At 41.3% G+C, this 17,039-nt stretch overlaps 2 protein-coding genes across 2 annotated transcripts in view; both read right to left on the reverse strand. All coding sequences in view use genetic code 11, as the record gives it.

Annotated features, from left to right (window-relative positions):
* EGR_00351 (Vacuolar protein sorting-associated protein) overlaps positions 1 to 9,442 on the reverse strand; it is a gene marked incomplete at both ends in the record, with an annotated part of 36,151 nt that extends 26,709 nt beyond the window's left edge. Inside the window, 16 exons of the mRNA XM_024489600.1 lie at positions 127 to 386; positions 1,401 to 1,553; positions 2,837 to 3,143; positions 3,779 to 3,876; positions 4,138 to 4,215; positions 4,671 to 4,990; positions 7,349 to 7,411; positions 7,805 to 7,976; positions 8,147 to 8,384; positions 8,458 to 8,515; positions 8,547 to 8,627; positions 8,659 to 8,721; positions 8,758 to 8,921; positions 8,957 to 9,055; positions 9,192 to 9,305; positions 9,343 to 9,442. Of these exons, the coding sequence (XP_024356278.1) occupies positions 127 to 386; positions 1,401 to 1,553; positions 2,837 to 3,143; positions 3,779 to 3,876; positions 4,138 to 4,215; positions 4,671 to 4,990; positions 7,349 to 7,411; positions 7,805 to 7,976; positions 8,147 to 8,384; positions 8,458 to 8,515; positions 8,547 to 8,627; positions 8,659 to 8,721; positions 8,758 to 8,921; positions 8,957 to 9,055; positions 9,192 to 9,305; positions 9,343 to 9,442 (2,368 nt within the window). The remainder of the gene's footprint in view (positions 1 to 126; positions 387 to 1,400; positions 1,554 to 2,836; positions 3,144 to 3,778; positions 3,877 to 4,137; positions 4,216 to 4,670; positions 4,991 to 7,348; positions 7,412 to 7,804; positions 7,977 to 8,146; positions 8,385 to 8,457; positions 8,516 to 8,546; positions 8,628 to 8,658; positions 8,722 to 8,757; positions 8,922 to 8,956; positions 9,056 to 9,191; positions 9,306 to 9,342) is intronic.
* Positions 9,443 to 11,606: 2,164 nt separating this feature from the next.
* Positions 11,607 to 17,039, reverse strand: part of EGR_00352 (Disabled 2-interacting protein) — a gene marked incomplete at both ends in the record, with an annotated part of 41,258 nt that continues 35,825 nt past the window's right edge. Inside the window, 4 exons of the mRNA XM_024489601.1 lie at positions 11,607 to 12,378; positions 13,560 to 14,023; positions 15,020 to 15,463; positions 15,810 to 16,451. Coding sequence (XP_024356279.1) covers positions 11,607 to 12,378; positions 13,560 to 14,023; positions 15,020 to 15,463; positions 15,810 to 16,451 — 2,322 coding nt within the window. The remainder of the gene's footprint in view (positions 12,379 to 13,559; positions 14,024 to 15,019; positions 15,464 to 15,809; positions 16,452 to 17,039) is intronic.

The following is a 17,039-nucleotide window of genomic DNA, read 5'->3' on the forward strand; positions in this document are numbered from 1 at the left end:
GATCACTTGGATTTACGAAAATCGCTTTCAAACCAGCTACCGCACCAACATTAACAGGCAATAAAAATTCGATTAAATAGACTGCGGGCATTAGGATAAGTGAGAAGAAAAAAATCAGTCCTTTACCTTTTTGAACCAAGATAATTTGAGTGGCGGACAAGGTGACCTCAAACTGGTCGTAGGCCTCAAACAAAAGCTGCTCGTAGTTCGCCTGCAATAGCTGCTTGTAGCGCTCATCGGATTGCGCTCGGCCGACGAGTGCGGAGGAAGCCCGACTTGCCACACTAACCTGGTCAGAGGTAGTCTCACTCCGGGCCAGATCCTGATGGGCCAGCATTGATCGAAGACTCACGCTACCAAAGTCCACCATGATGAGGCGGCACCCTCTTCGAAAGAAGAAAAATTTGCAAGATTTGATTTGAAAGTTACGGCATAGCCTGAGTCATGGGTAAAATGTGGCACCTGAAAGACGCAAATAACTCCAACAAAGTGCAATGTTAAATAACAACACCGTTGTAATGATAAGACAAGATTAGATTAATAATACATTTACAAGTTGAACCCTGATGGATATTCACTCTTTAGTGCTAGGCTTATTTGTTCCACTTAATAAAGGCTTTCAAAATCGGTGCACCAAGTAATAATTTCTTAATCAGTACTGTACTATCAGAAAAAACCGATGGAGCAATAGGGTTGCTGATGTTATGGGGCGAATCGATGTCTCCTAAGCTAACCATTTCTACAAAGCCTTAATAAGATACATTGATTCAATCCTTTTAGTCTCCCAGGTACCAATGCTTGGGGAAAATTTTCAAGCCAAACAAAAGTTTTATAAAATATGCAACAAACATATGCGAAATGACTACTTTTACTCAGTTATATCATAAAATACTTCAGTCGCTAGAACAGAAATCTGGTGTTTGAAAAAAAGGCGCCTTCACCCCTTAGTCTACGAACGAAATTTGCGAAAAATTCACGAAGACACACCTCGCCTTCCTATAATTAGATTGCAGACAAAAAGTGCGTCAAAACAAGTTGTTGCGCATATCTCCTATGAAAAGTAACGATAATGTGCCGGTTATATCCTGGAACCGAAGCTAGAGTGCAGAAAGATTTGACTTCGGTCACCTAATTACGCCTAAGGTAGTGTCAGCACGTAAATGCGCGCGAGCACTTCCAAAAAACTATGTAATGTGCAATTTACTCAATAAGCATTAGAAACAAGGTAATATCAAACGCCTTGCTCAAAAAGTCCCGTACAATGAACAATTAGCATAAAAATTCATAATTAAAAACGCCTGAGACGCCAAATTCCGCAAATATTTGTGTACGGCATTGTGACTCTTGTGCCCAATGGGTAAATCTGATATTACAAGTGAGAAATAGGGAGTGTCACGCACTCTATGTAGACTCCACGTTCAGGGAGCAGAAGGCAGCTCGGTTGGATGTCGACTCTTAAATCAAGGCAGGTTCGCCGACTGAGAAGATGGCGCAGTCCCGTCGTGGTCATTGCCTTCATCTCATCCAGGGACGGCATTACCGAAGAGGATATTCTGGAATAAATTAAATACAAGTTTAAAAATGGGTACTTTGCCTCATACTCAACTTGTGTCTTGATTGTCACCAAGATTTACCCAAACGTGACTTCAATCGTAGAAAAGTAAAGTGGAGTATGCGCACAGTACCTTCTTGAAATCAAAAAGTGATTTGAAATGAACCAATTTGCAGGAGGTCAAATATCATTACGTGGTACAAGGCAAGGAGGCACTTTTCGGTGCATACAATAGGTCTTGAAATTGAATAATTTGAGAGGAATATACATTATCATCTAAAAGCCCAATAACAATAATATAAATCCAGAGTCCGGTCTGGAAAATGTTTCACGTCATCTTATAATCAATTAGCCAATAAATAAACTAAAAAGTGCACCTATTATCTCTAAAAAATGAAACAAACTGTACAACTTGTAATGATTTGAAGTGGTACCCGAATACTAAGCAAAAGATTACACTTTTAAACTATAAGTTAAGATCATATGTGACTGGCAAAGCAGTTTACGTAACTGTAGTTTTTCAACAATTAAGAGAACTTGAACAGCGCTGTTTTGATAATAGCAAGATCATTTTACAATCACTTCCGGACGGAAAAGGCGCAAGAAGCTGGAAATTTAAATATCTAAATTAACAGCATGAGGAAAGGTTTAGTACTCCAGCGCAAATCAATCAGCACACGGTAAGAAAATAAATGACTTCACTAAATTCAGGTTCATTTGGGAATAAATTGCGAATTCGTACATTCCAAATTTGCTGGAAAAACGATGTCCCACTAGAAAGCTTTGCGGATGTTACGATCAAATGATTTACAAGAGAACATAGTACGTCGACTGGATACAGGGTGTGAAAAAAAAACGCACAAGAAACTGGCACAACACTTTTGTGGGTAAAATGTTTCGACCTTAATGAGGCATTCTGAGTCTTGGTAATTGAACAGTTGAGAGATGCAAACAAATTGTTCAAAGCAAGGTTTTTGGACAATAGCGACTCAATGGTAGTTTTACCGATAATAGTAACTAACTTTAGGGTTCAGTATAAATTTTTGCCGTTAAGAAATTTGGTGCAGCCAGGAAGTCACTACGATGGGAAGTTAAGATCCACAAATTAGTAGAGCAATGAATGCTGTTGGCATCCTCTGGCCACCTTAAAAGAGGGACAACTAATCCACGATGAGGCAAATAAAGTGCTTCCTCCAAAGTGCATCGCTGCAACTAACACCACGCAACTCATTGATCACTGAAAGGAACTAGCGTCTAAAGCAAATAAGGTACTTAGGAACACACTCGTCCAGACGAAGACCAGGAGGTAGTTTGAAGAAGTCGACAATCTTATTAACTGTATCTGCATCATAGATAACATCAAGGGGAGCTGCTGCAATGAAAAGACACCGATCGGCGGTTCGGTCGATGGGATTCTTTGCAAAGTCCACGGATAGGAGAGATTCACCCGTAACTGCGCTTGAGATAAGGATTGGGGCAGTGTCTGTGGAGGAGTTCCTCGGTCCTACCACCTCAAAACCCGCAAGACGCACGGAGAAACTACAAGGACATAGCAGGACGAATTGACAGCAGTAGCGACCGAAGAAACCACCTGATAGGTAAAAAAGTCAACTAAAAACACGAATATCAAAAAGCTGCAACACCCCCAAAAGCTTTGAGCATTAAAAGTCATATTATGCTCCGAATTTAAGTATTGAACGAGTTTTCATCCTCCTAATACAAAGAGTAGTTTCAAAATAATAAAAAAGAACTCTATTAAAACTGGTATAAAGTTACGCGAAATATATTGGGACTAGTTGTTCTGATGTAATGCTAAGCCTCCGATTCGTAAGTATCACAACGATCTGACATTGTTTAATATCTAACTCCATGAAAAACTACGACTAACTTGTCAAGTTGGAAGCACCACACACACAATGGGCATTATTCAGATCCTTTTGATAATATGTTAATCCAATAGAATCAATGAGAAAAATTCCTTTCCATTACTAAAAGTGAACCTCGATACATTCGTGGTACTTGTTAAGTCACTATGTCTACTGTTGCGATGCGTGCATGCGGAACGACCGTGATGATAATACCACGATAACATGGTGTTCAGACGTGTCCTCGGCTAAGGCGACCAATCAGACTGTATCGAGGGGGGGAGGTAGCAATGGTCCTAAATAGGTACCCGCCTTTGAATTTGTCCATTCTCATCTGGATGCAAGCTCTGCTTAGCCTTACGTGGAAGAGACTTCAAACTGACTGCATCTTTGTCGTGCAAATTGGGTCCTCCTGGTCCAGGCCGACCAAAGCTACAGCACTTATCCACTGAATCTTCCCTGCAGTACAATGTAAAACTTTTTCCCCACTAATGTTGCGCATGCCCGGAATCCATTATACCATAAATGTTTGGAGATCAAACTCTGAGGCAGTGTGGCCCAAATCGACTTTAAGTCTGAACCTTAATTCACCTTGTGAGGCATTGAAATAGATTGCAAAAAGCACAGCACAAAAAGCAAGGTTCGTGTACTTGCAGCTGAAATCTTTTGCGCCAATTGAGCGTCATTTAACAACAACAAACAATACCAGTAAAAACTTACTCCATGGCATTATCACCTACACGCTGCTTGAAATCCGATGTGACGGTGTTCAACTGTACCTTCAAAATTCCCGGATTTCTAGAATTGGAAGCGTACAAAAATATGAAATCGGCTTAGATGTGATGATCGACCGAAATTATTGTGCAAAAAGACCACCCAACGAAAGGAAAAGTAAATCAAACCTACTAGATATCCCATGAAATTTGACGCTCACTTTCGCAATGCGAAAGCCAGAGCCACTCCGTATATACAAATTCTTGAGGATGCGAAACGTTCGTCCGGGAGTAAGGCGTGATTGAACAGTAAATTATTGTATTTACAAGTGATTAGTAACTGGTTTTTCTGATACAATCAACACAAAACATTCAGGATATTTCAGGCGAGTACATCTTGTAAGTATCTTCACAATATACTGTTCAACTCGCGTTGGGTAATCTTTCAGGTTTTATTTTACCGATACGTCATAATAGATTTACTCTCCGTTCACAAATGAAAGGCCTTCATAAGGGAAAGGCATATGGATCGGTACATACTTGAGGTCATTGTTTGCGAGCATGATCGCAAGACCACCGAGTGAAAACTTGACTGCAGTGGAGACATATTCAGGGGGATAGGTGCAGCGACTCATGCCCTCTGAGTAGTTCAGGGCGGCGTACAACTTCTCCTTCTCCTCGGGAGTCATCTCCTGTTGCACACGCTGTATCACTTGGGGACCGTCGCCTCGGACACAGGTGGCCAAGGTATCTCCAGTCGCCGTCGCTGAAGCTGCAGAGCTAGAACCTCCAAGAAACCACGAGAACCAACCACCACCGCCACGTCTGCTGCTTTCCTTAGCAGCTCTGCTCTTCGCGGCCTGATAAAAAAAATTGGCCACACAACAATGGAGGGTTACAAACTAAAGGAGGATTTAGATTTCGAGCGAAGTTCCCAAACAACTCCGTGGTTAAGGAAGCAGTCACACTCTTTAAAACATTGACGATTCCATTTAAGAGTAACGTGTGAATCCTCCAATGAAAAGTGGAGTAGTTTCCACCAATTTGCAAAAAATTTATACACCATCAGTTGATCAATTGAGAAAAAAAAAATCATTGAATAATCATATTGCTTTCGATACAAGCACCTCCGCTAAAAAACTAGTAATTTTCTTTTAAAAAGTCGATAAAAGGTTTCTCAGCAAAAACACCTTAACAAGGGCCATTTTTAATTATGACTTTGTAGAGGTTGTAAAATATAAAAATACCTCAATACTAGTCTAATCCTAGCGCTGCGCTATACACTTGATCAGATATGAAGGGAAATACAAGTTAGACAAATAAGTAGAAATAATTTTTTGACCAGTTAATTGGTAAATGGTAGACAAGACTAGAAACTGATAAAGCTCAAAGATCTGAGCACTAATTATTTATCCCCCGCCCCATCTTCTCCATTGCTGTTCCCTACGCATTACGAGCGATATCATTATGGACCGAAGGATGAATAAAGGTCATGCGAAGTCCAACCACGACAGACTACAATCGGGATGTAAGTCATCAAGGTCGTAAGCCTTAGATGCAATCACAACCAGATTAAGTAATCAGCATTGCAATACGCTGATCAGACTAATCAAAGGCAAAAAAAGGAGTTATGCTGACGACAAAGTTGTTCCCACAATCACAACACAACAAGTTCCCGGGATTAGGAACATGCAACAACAGTAAAAGAACCTATCTTACCAAGCGTATATGCAATTTCTTCCTTTTATGTGACTATAATGCGATTTAAAATAATTTCGAATTGATTGTAGATGGTAATGAAATCGATGTGTAAGTGAAACACAAATAAGTATAAGGTAAACGAGTACATCTTCGCGGTTTTCACGAGGGATTAAGTAACCCCGGAAAGTAATTTATTAGCTAAAGTAATGAAGCAAACCCGATATGAACCCCAATTCCACTCTTGGGGCAAGAAGTCGGGCCATAGCCATCCTTTTTACCACCTTACTTTTATTTTCCGAGTATCTACTCTTTCGCACACTATTCCCGAGTGCGTAGGTACCAATTATTATCCGAAAAAATATGAGAAGAATGCGTAGGATGAGGTAGTATCTCTCTCTAGACCTATCCTAAGGTGCAAATCTCAGCCGAGACTTTTGCATGGATGACGACCCCATCTCCGGCTTACCAAACACAAGGCATGGCCTTCTGGAAATAGTGCTGCCTTACACGTGAATTATTTTTGAATAACCCAACGATATGTTCACATGCTCAGCGTTGGACTGTAAGGGCCATTTCTTATCACTAGTCGACTTAAGGTGAACAGTGGGTTTTTATTACGCATGTCAGTGAAAGTGCCATTCATTTACCTATAATTTGTACTACTTCCCTGCTGGTGGAGGTGTAAACCAAATATTTCATCACTCCTGTTAAGCAATGCTAGGAGTTCTCGAAAAGTAATTCATCACATTAGCTAGACCATCTTCCTAGCCTTTATGCATCAAACTACTCAGTTAAACCATGAGTGGGCGGTGCAATTTGATACCGCATCTTCTCCAAGCGTTATGCTTGGATTCGCTAATCAGACATGCTCGAATCACAAACACCAGACTTAACCGATACTTATGGGTGCTTAAAATGACAGAGAATAAAGAGTAATCACAGTGTAGCGAACTATATCGAAAACAACACCAACTTTCCGGTCATTTGATAAGTTTTCAGTGAAAATAGAGAAAAATGAGGGTCTTTTGAAGTGCGGAAAAAAGTATGTAAATGGGCGCAAAAAATAAGAACAACGAATGAGTTTAACCACAACTTTGTATTGGAGTGTCATACTGCCTCCACAAACATAAACCGTCTGTTTTGCGGGAGGAGGGTGAATGCAATAATTTGTAGAGCCTGTTAAACGTTTTCATCACCACGCATAGTTTAGAGGTGATTTAAAATAAACTGTGATTCCATGGCGAGCTATAGGTCCTAGACTTTTGCATAAGACTAGAGACTAAGTTTATCATGTCTAAGAGGCATTGCAGCACGATCAAACCAGTTCACAAACAACAAATATGTTACCTTCTTGCGCTTCCAAATCTATACAGGGAAAGCGATAGCTGAATCTAATAGTTCAACTCCAAATCATAAAACAGATAGAAAACGGTCATTAAATGCATGGAATAGTCTTGAACCACAAGCCATAATAAAATTGTCAACTCGATTTAGTAAAAGAAAGTGATCCCTATTACCTGAACTTCTGCGTGTTGACGCGCCAATGCGAGATTCATGACGTTCAATTCATCTTCGAAGTACTAGAAATTCAGGTAAAAAAGTATGCATAGTCTCAAAGAGAACTCGTCAAGTAGGAACTGTCTATCACCTAAGGACCGAAATATTTATTAGTAAATGGAAAGGAGCAAAGGTCTATTTTAAGGCATATTATAAACAAAAAAAATAAAACGCACAGAGTTCTGGAGACCTCCCGATTTAATATCTGTGCATGATACTAGCATAAATATGTGAAGAATTGAAAAGAACTATTACATGCACTAGCTGTGACTAGACCCCTTGGCAGTTTCGTAACTTTAACTTCACGTTATGGGCAACTTTGATTACCACTGAAATCGACGACTAGTCAAGAATCTCCAAACAGATATTGGGAATTTGGCGTTTTGAACCAGGCATTAAATGGCAAAACCAATCACCTCAATTTTCCCTTCTTGCTCAGGTGTGAGACTTTCCTTTAGGAGCCTCTTTCTCCATAAAGCCGTGTATTCACGCACCATCTGGCGATGTTCCTGAATATGTTTCCAGGACCACATGTTAGAACGCCGACGGACAATTTCTTCCAACACAGCAGTGTATGCGAATAGCCATCTATAAATGTTAATGCAACTGTGGCAACTAATTCAGCAATGATTTACGCAAATGTGATCTAGGAACAAACATACCTCGAAGTGCTTCAGAAGTGGTGCAAAAAATGGAAAAAAGACGATTAAATTAGTGAGCACACAAACAGTAAGTCTGCTTTAAATAGAAAAGAATACCTTGCACGAGGATAATTCTTGGATTCAATTAGGGATTTATACTTCCAGAATTTGTTTCGTAACATTAAACGATCGACAGAATCGAGGAGAAGGACCAATCCAACGTATTGATTATGTTGAAACTCGACCTCGATTTCCTCGAACTTTAGGTCGACTCCGACCTGGGGAATTGTGAACTGGACTTTCTCCGGTTGCATGTGCACATGAAGAAGCGCGTTGAATGAAATTGGTCGGAGAACTAATTCATCATAGAAGCAATTAGCCATTCCTCGAGGTCCAAATGCCTATAAGTCGTTCGAGTTAAAACTTACTGTAGTCGATCTCCACAACAGTCCTCTCAGAGCTCGCAACTGAGGAACTCATTACATTCTAAAAATAATTGAATTTTTTATTTCCATACTCTGAGAAGTCCAGTAGGAAGACCCGCGTACATTTTCGTATCATGATTCCAATATACTGCGAGTGAATCCAACTCAACGAGCTACAAATAGAATGGAAATGGAAGTCCTCACTTTAAAAAACTCCTTCGAAAGGTCACTGCTTAACACGACTGGTTCTCCAGAGCTATCACAAGTCTGAGAAATGCCACAAATTATTTATTTTTTGCGTACTTGGAAGGCCAATCGGTTTAAAGTCAATCCTGTAGAAAATCGAACACCAGGAATGGTTGTTTGGTCTTCATACCGAATGTGAATGTTCTCAATTTTGACTTGAACATTTTTAATTATCTGCGCGGCCAATTTTTCAAAGAATGAATCGGGGCTGTCACCCTTTTCTATTCACATTTAGTTGGCTTAACTAGATAGTAACCTGACTGACGTTCCTGCTTGAGTTCCTCAATGGCTTCTAGCGTTTTCCGCTTTGCTTCCCTTCGATATTGTTTTTCTTTCGCCTCGTTATAAGCCACATCTTAAAAATTTCACATGAAAAAATGTTTCAAACCAGCACGCGGAATGCAAAGAATATATAATCCATCCAGTTCAACTACTACGGGCTCAGTGTAGAGATTTTTGAACGGAATTTTAAGCGCAAAGTGGCCTATTACAACAGTAAGTGTGCAAAAAAAACGTGCGAATATGGCCCTGAACAACCCTTGCAGGTATTTCGAAATCATCAAACGCAGTAGCCCGCACATCAACATTCTCCAAGGAAACATTACCTAAAGTTCCTTTAGATTCATTACATCATAAGCCCACCGGACAGTAATCCCAAACGCAGCTGGGAGGCATTAAGAGTCTCCAGGTAATTGCCCAAATACCTGTTGAGTAGGTCAGCAACTAAAGTCTCAAACACCATCTTAACACATCCAGCTGTGATTTAGCAAACCTAGCTACAATACTAATAACCTGCTGGCCAATTATAGCTAAATGTCCTTTAAAAAACCAGCCTTGTATTTGCTTTACCGCTCTACCTGAAGGATGTTAAAACTTAACGATAAAGTAGTAAAAATGAACTTTTACAGGAAAGTGTTATAAAATAATCTCTCCAGCATTGTCAGCCCAAATTTTATTAAATAATAAATTAATTTGATTTGAGCCAAAAGCGAAAAAATTACCGAGTACAGGTATGTATATTTTCATATTCAATAGTTTAATCCATGTAGGTCGATGACAAAGTCCTACCAAATTAAGGCAATTACAAATTCGTTTGCTAAAGTAAAAGACGGCCTTATTAACCAAGTGACTCATTATTAAAAAATACGTAGGTATGCAGATACTTCTGAAACAAAAATAGTCTATTTATTCAACAGTCAATTGGCTAGATTTATCCCAAGAGTTTTTTTACTCATTGACAATTTTCGGAGTTTCAAGGCGTCTTCATAATCGGTAAAGGGTTCTTAGCAAACTAGACTTACCTGAAGCCGAGGGAATATGATAGTAGGGCAGAGTATATATTTGACCTACAGTAGGGCGTGGGGCTACTGGCATGGCCCGGAGGCCAGCCCACCCGGTGGAAGCACAATGATAATGTAGGACGAGTTCCGCTTATCGTCTCTTCCCTAGCCTTCATACCCTTAGTACACTAAGGGTGTTTAAATTTCGGCTTGTTTATTGCCTAGAGTAAATGGGGGTGGAAACAAGTTTAGAAGATTTGGAAATGGGACTTTTCTTTAGCTTGGGAGATATTGGCCGTTCCTCGGGCATGAAGCTGGATTTGACTGCCCACCTACTTTCTAAAAGAAACGTTTAATCATGCAAGTATTGAAGTAGAGCACCTAAGTGGCCCCTTTACTAAAGTAGGGTTAAACAAACGACCAACTCATTGCAGTAGATTTAAGAGTCTTCTCTGGAATCGTGCTAGTCATTCTAGTACAGTGAAAGGCCTGTTGTTTGCGAGTCTGTTGGCAGGGCCCTTTGTCCAAGCTGCCGTTTGGGACCATGATCTGTGGAGATTCAAGCATTCGTGCAGTTAAACGTATGATCTAGAAGGGCTTCAACTTATTGCGGTTTCTCGTTTCTTTTTGATGTAGTCCTTGGCCGTGCGTTTAGCCTATTTGCTTTTTATAAATTTATGTGAGGGCGCCTACCACCGGCGTAAAAGCTAACGCCGATCACGCGTTAGTTTAATACATTCATTCCCTAATAAAGTACTGAGGCATATGTAGCTCTTCGAATCTCCCCAGCATTGTAATAAGCCATTTCGACAAGGAGGACTTATTGTTAACTTACAGAAGGGCTGGAAGGCTATAGGCATCGCCAGGGTTCCATCATGCCGAGCGAAAGTACAAACTGCAGAAATCTCATAGACCGCGGAGACTAATATAGAGTTAAGCAAAACGTCCAAATTTCACAAATACACTTTGTTTCCAACGAAAAATCCATAAGATGTCGGTATATCTGGCTTGTCTCAATTGTGTACCCCTTATCAAATTAGTAGCCTCATCAAAAATCGTAATGTATCCAATTTTCGTACAGTAACAAATTCGTTGAGAAATCACACAAAGTAGATCAGCACATGCAGCATCGTGATCATCTAAACTGGACTCTATGTTGAGTAGTTGATCAAGCCCTTATGGCCCCTGCTGGATATTACTACCGGTACATCAGCCATCGCCATCTGGGAGGCATGACTTTAACTAAACTCTAAAGATAGCTGTCAACGTCAATTATTTGTATGCATCTGAACTCTGATCTGCGCACCTCTCTGGCGGATGGTCACGTCATAGAATGCATCGCAGTTAATTCAATTTAAATGGGGTTTTTATGGTTCCTTTATCTAGCAAACAAGACTAAACGATTTTATAAAATCACTATATTCAAGCTGCCCAACCCATTGAATTCCTGATCGCCCACCCGAGTAATGGGAACAGCGTGCAAGGTGCCTGTCTCATGTATCTTTATACAATTTGGTCGCAGATAGACATCAAAACATAAACATGCATAATCCCTGTCATTGAAACTCTAGAAGTCAGCAGAAAATAAGCTGATACTAATTTACAAAGCAGTGAGCCACACTAGTATCACGATGTCAGGGGGGAGCTTGAGAGGACGAATAACCCCCCTGTGCCTCGTTTCCGCAGACGCGCAACATCGCCACCGGCTACGGCAATGGTAGCAGCTGCTGTGGTAGTGGATTGAGGGGGTGGATTGTTCGACCTTAAAAGGCTGCAGTTTGAGGTGGAGACGAAGCTGGTGAGGTGCGGTCGAGGCCGGTATGGGTGTAATACAATAAACTCCAATTCCTCCGAGTTGCTTCCTTTGCTCGGCACTCCTTGCATTTCTACCGGCGTCTGAGGACCCGACGTAGGTGCTGCTTTACTGGCTAGAACCAGCGTCGTGGTACGCCGGCGACGAGGCTGAAAGCCGCTGGTATTGTCTGAGGAGTCGCTACCTTCCCAGTTTCTTCGTAAAGGACTCGCAGAGGAGGAACCAGATCGAGTCAAAGTGATGATTTTTGAGACAGCTGACCGCTGATTTTTGTGTTGAAGAAGGGTCTGTTCGATAAGGCTATTGGTCGATTTGGCCAAAGGAGATATTTCATCCGTGGGTAGTGTGTAATTTAGCCAGCGGAGAGAGGGTGTTGAAGTGTGGGGGTGAAGATGCTGATGTGTAGCTGCTGAAGGAGTGGGGCTGATTCTGGATGCAACAGAGGTATGAATGGTCAAGGTGGGATCTTTTTTGGGCGGTGATAATGGTCCAAAACTACTGCTGTGCCCCGGTCGAGATCGAGGGTGGCTGTTGGAATGTCGATGTTCTTGTTTATTTAGCAGGTCGATGCGTTCCTTCTCCAACCTGATTATAAAGGAAAGGTTGTTTTTGGAATCAGTGAATTTATTATTGCAGGAATAACACGATTATACAACATAATATGGGAAGGACACTGCAAACTAACTCACAGTAGATTACCAATCCAAGCGTTCTTATAGCCAGTGAAGTGAGCTAAAGGTGTAATTTGTAGGAAAATAAATATGTAAAAGTTGGAATCTAGTTCAAGACATTCCATGAAACATAATTATTGGCCAAAAGTCCGTAAATTTGTTTTGGCGAATTCGTATTCGGACACACCTTCCAAAGTGAATATGAATGGTGAGGGAGTTAACAAATGTGCTTTTTTTCTTCTCCATTCCTAAAAGTGATTTATAACGCGATTAGCTTGCAAAAGATTTGGCTGAATAGCGCCTCCTATGCACACGAGGTGCAGCAACAGAATTACTTTATGCACGAAAATAAGTTCGCTGTTGAAGCCGTGATCTGAACTGGGGGATTGATCATGGTGCTGAGCTCACAAGTCACGATCTTTAGCAGAAAACGCCACATTTTTACCTCTCACACCAAATTCTCAGTTACTTCACAATCCAGATGAATTGGTTTTGGCTAATGCTACCCAATGGTAAGTCGCATAATGATAAGTACAGGTAAATTATGATCCCAGTTTCAACAGTGGTATTCGTGCGGTGATGGCAACGGTTGGTATTATGGAAGGGTAGTCGATGATTCATGTACTCAAAAATTCCTAGTGGCTCTTCATTGTATACTGATAATGAGTTACCAGATAGGACCTAGTCAGTTTTAAAATTTATCGGTAGAACATGCAAAGATGCCCCAGAAGGATGCCTGTTTATACTGCACAAACGCGGCTTACATTCAAGTCGGTGTGACTTCCCAAGTCCTTAAAATGCTAAAGCGTTAATAAGGAATAATGCTTCACATTTGCAGCTAAAAATTCAAGAATTACAACTTCAGTTGCAGTTGATTTTACGGCAAAGATAGAAGCTAAATGCATTTCTATCATTTTGCCAAGTAAATATAAAGATAAAATGGGGAAAAGAACTTAAAATACAATGGTACATGGGGGGTATCGGCGGACCCAACCAAACGTTGCATGGCACGAATCAAGTTTATATTGGGGCCAAGAAGATGCATAAAAGGAGATAGTGACCTGTTGAACACCCTTTTCGGGGACTGGAACTTACCAAGCAACTGCGTCCCCTAGTTCTTCCAAAGTTGATGTCAACAGCTGCTCGTTTTCAGCCAAAACAGGCTGTGAGGGTAATGGATGGCTTCGACCTCCAGCAAAACCATTCATCCGCCTTGTTGGCAACGTACACATAGTCTCTGGAGTCCAGCAACTGCCAGTTCCCACTGTACCCGAACCCTCAGGCGTTGCTAGTAGCATAGTGGCAGACGCATTGCCTAAGTTGTGATCCATCTGGAAGAGGGTGCTATCCACAGAGGAAGACATTTTCTGTCCAACTGACATGGTTGTCGCGGCGGCAGCAGCAGTGGCAGTGACGCCAGGGGTGCAGTTTGCCTGACCGGAGTTGACAGCTTGACGGTAAGGGTAGTGATGTTGTTGTGCCGCTGAATCTTGTTTACTTGTGAAAGATGAGCGGCTAGAGGAAGAAGTTGTTGAGGATCTCGAAAGATGCGGTTTTAACTAAAATGGGAGAAGAAAGAGGTAGTTCAGGAAAATGCTCATCGCGTTTGCTAATGAAATACATCGTTTCAGGAAATTTATAATTTCTTAATCTGTAGCAAAATTTTCCTTTATTTATTGATCAGCCAGTGGTATTTCGATGTTTCCAGTAAGATACAAAAAAGAAGAGCAATAAAGTTTATCTCACAGCAATGAACGGTCGAGATTTTAACAAACTTCTACCGCGCATTGTTTGAAAAGTCGAATAGGCTTTGTGCCACTGAAAGCGGATGCATTTAAAAGGATGCAACTTTACTCTGCGATAAGCATGTAGCATAATTCCGAAATAAATCATAAATACTTGGAAAAAGAGATTTGCCCTAAGTCAAAAGCAGCTGAAATGTAAATGTCTTTGTTTTTAGCTTGTGGAGATGTTCAAAGATATGCTAATGATGGAAAGATGCAACCTAGAATGCTGACTATTCCTATCTTAATAAATAAATCCTAAATTAACAAACAATTCTCATACCTACAGTAAGTGCAACTAAGCTGGAAAGTCGTAGACTAATTGACAGTTTCACAATCACAGTCCCGGTATTTACTGGACCCTACTTCCATAGTCCAATTTCGAGGCTATCAGGATTATTTTAAAAAAAATGCAATGCACTCTTTGGCTAACATATTTATTACCCTACTCTCCCATTTCGGATATCTAACACAAAAAGCATGAGTTCCCTAATGCCCCAGTAACCTATGTTCTATTTCACTTAAAACTTTTCCTACCGCAGGTTCAAGGTAAAATGATACATCCTTCTAAGAAGTCCATTTTAAAGGAAGCGTCAATAAAATTAATAGAATTGAGACACGAGTAAACATGCAATATCTTGATGCTTGCTTCAATCATACGGATTTGCGGCCTCTATACAGTTCAAAGCACCATCTGCATTAATCACCAACTCCCTCAACTCAGCACTTCCTCAAAAGGGCTACGCACGTGTTACAAAGGAATGGACATACATGCGTGATTATGAGACTGGGTCGAGGCTCAAGAACGAGGATGTCACTGGTTGGAGATTTCGCAGCACACGTAGAGGACGCTTTTGAGGGGTCCCTGACATGGGCAGCATTATGGTGGTCTGGCCTACGAGGTGAGATATGCAGGCCAGCAGTTGCTGTGGCGGCGATAGTAGAGGAGAAGACGCTGCAGGAAGTGGACGAGGCGGTGGAGGTGGAGGGTACGGTGACGAGGCTGGCACTGCACTCCATCGGGGGTACATCCGTGAAGTGAATGTCGCCCGAGATGAAAGTCGTCGCCAGCGGTCGCCGGTAGAGAGAGAAGGCGCTCGGGGGAGAGGGAAATTGGACCGGACTCGCACCACTGCCCGAAGTCTGACCACCCCCGCTTTTCTCACCTTCCTCGTAGGGCGCGTCGTAAATTGTCCTTCTACGCGAGGTCTGCGTCTGCTGAACACAATACGGAAAACCGAAATCACTAAAAATTGCGCTTCATTCATTCGCAATCAACTTCTTATAGAAAATGTAGTAACCCATTAGTGTGTAGTCTAGAAGAGGTCACAGTGTGACAAAAAACCGAACCAATCATAGTCAGGCTGGATTCAATTAAAATTACACATGGACGACTAACGTTTGTTATTAAAAAGAACAATTTCATAATCCATAGAGCCGAATTTCTATGCAACATTAAACAGACGAGTAAGGGAAGGGAAATGGTACATATGTAGCAAGTTACACATACCTGGGGAGCATTTAATTCAGCGAAACGCAAGTCACATGAGCAGTCACCTACCGAATCATAAGCTTCGTCAATGTAGGGGTCATCGTAGTCCACGTCGTTTTCATGCGAAGCGACCTTAGCACTGGTGCCACTGCAAGATGCTTCAGAATTGCGCGTGAAAGCAGAAGCCTTGAGGAGCTCCTTTAGTGTAACCCGGTCACCCTCCTCTTCTTCAAGGGAAGTAACACTTTTCGGTGAAGTCATCAAAGCATCTGTGAATGATGACTGGTGCTGTGATAATTGTTGAATACTCGACGAAGCTGTCGGTATTTGTACTGTGGTAGGTCGGACTGCTCTCGGCTTCCGAATGGACGAGTTCATGGCGTTGGTCTCAGGAGGAGATTGGTGGAGCCCTGTGTTTGGTAAAAGATCACTTATGGACTCCTCCATAGGAAGGTAAAACCGAGAAAGAGGGTTTTGTAGCACATTTCTTGTATTTATGGGTGTTGCATACGGTGTGGTGGGAGCCGGAAAGCGTTTGTTTGAATCGACAGATGCATATGCGGAATCGGAAGCTGCCCTAGTGTCGATGAGGTCAGTTCCAACAGCGATTCCATTCTTCAAATTCTCAAGGCGAGATACAATCTCAGGAAGGCGTGTCAGTGATGGAGGTAAGGATGAAATCGGTGAGTTTCCACTACCCGCCGTAACAATCTGCAATATAAAGATAGCATATAATGCGTTAGACAGTTCAAAGGGCAGAACAACACCAGGCTAATGTTTCTAACATTTTATTGAATCGGCATTCATATTAATAGGATATTTCACTGTAGAAAATAGATGTTACGTCGTGAGTTCGATTCGTACAGGTAGTCTTTCCTAACAGATCTTTTGGGGTCAAAGGAGGGTATTTATTGCCATAACATTGCTTAGGTGTGAGCGGGATTCAAACGATTGCATTTGAAAAACTGACATTTGAAGGTCATGTGTGATATCAATGTAATGATTATACAAAGATCAAATCGGATTTCAATCAGATGAAATTTGATAATTTTTTAAACTATATTTAAAGTAAGAACTCAAATAACTTTCCAACAGTGCTTGATAGATGAACAAATGTCAGCCAGATTAGTAGAAAAAAAGTAACTCAGTGATATTCTGTCACTGAGTGATTCATCTTCACTGAAAATGCACAATAATATGTAATATGGTGGTTGTTTTGGTAAGGGGTCACTTTTGGTCTCCTCCATTGTGCTTTTGCAGGGTGAGTTGGTGTCCAGGCGATACCAATGGCTCCCAGTC

This window comes from Echinococcus granulosus (assembly GCF_000524195.1).
Source record: "Echinococcus granulosus chromosome Unknown EG_S00001, whole genome shotgun sequence".
NCBI lineage: Eukaryota > Metazoa > Platyhelminthes > Cestoda > Cyclophyllidea > Taeniidae > Echinococcus > Echinococcus granulosus.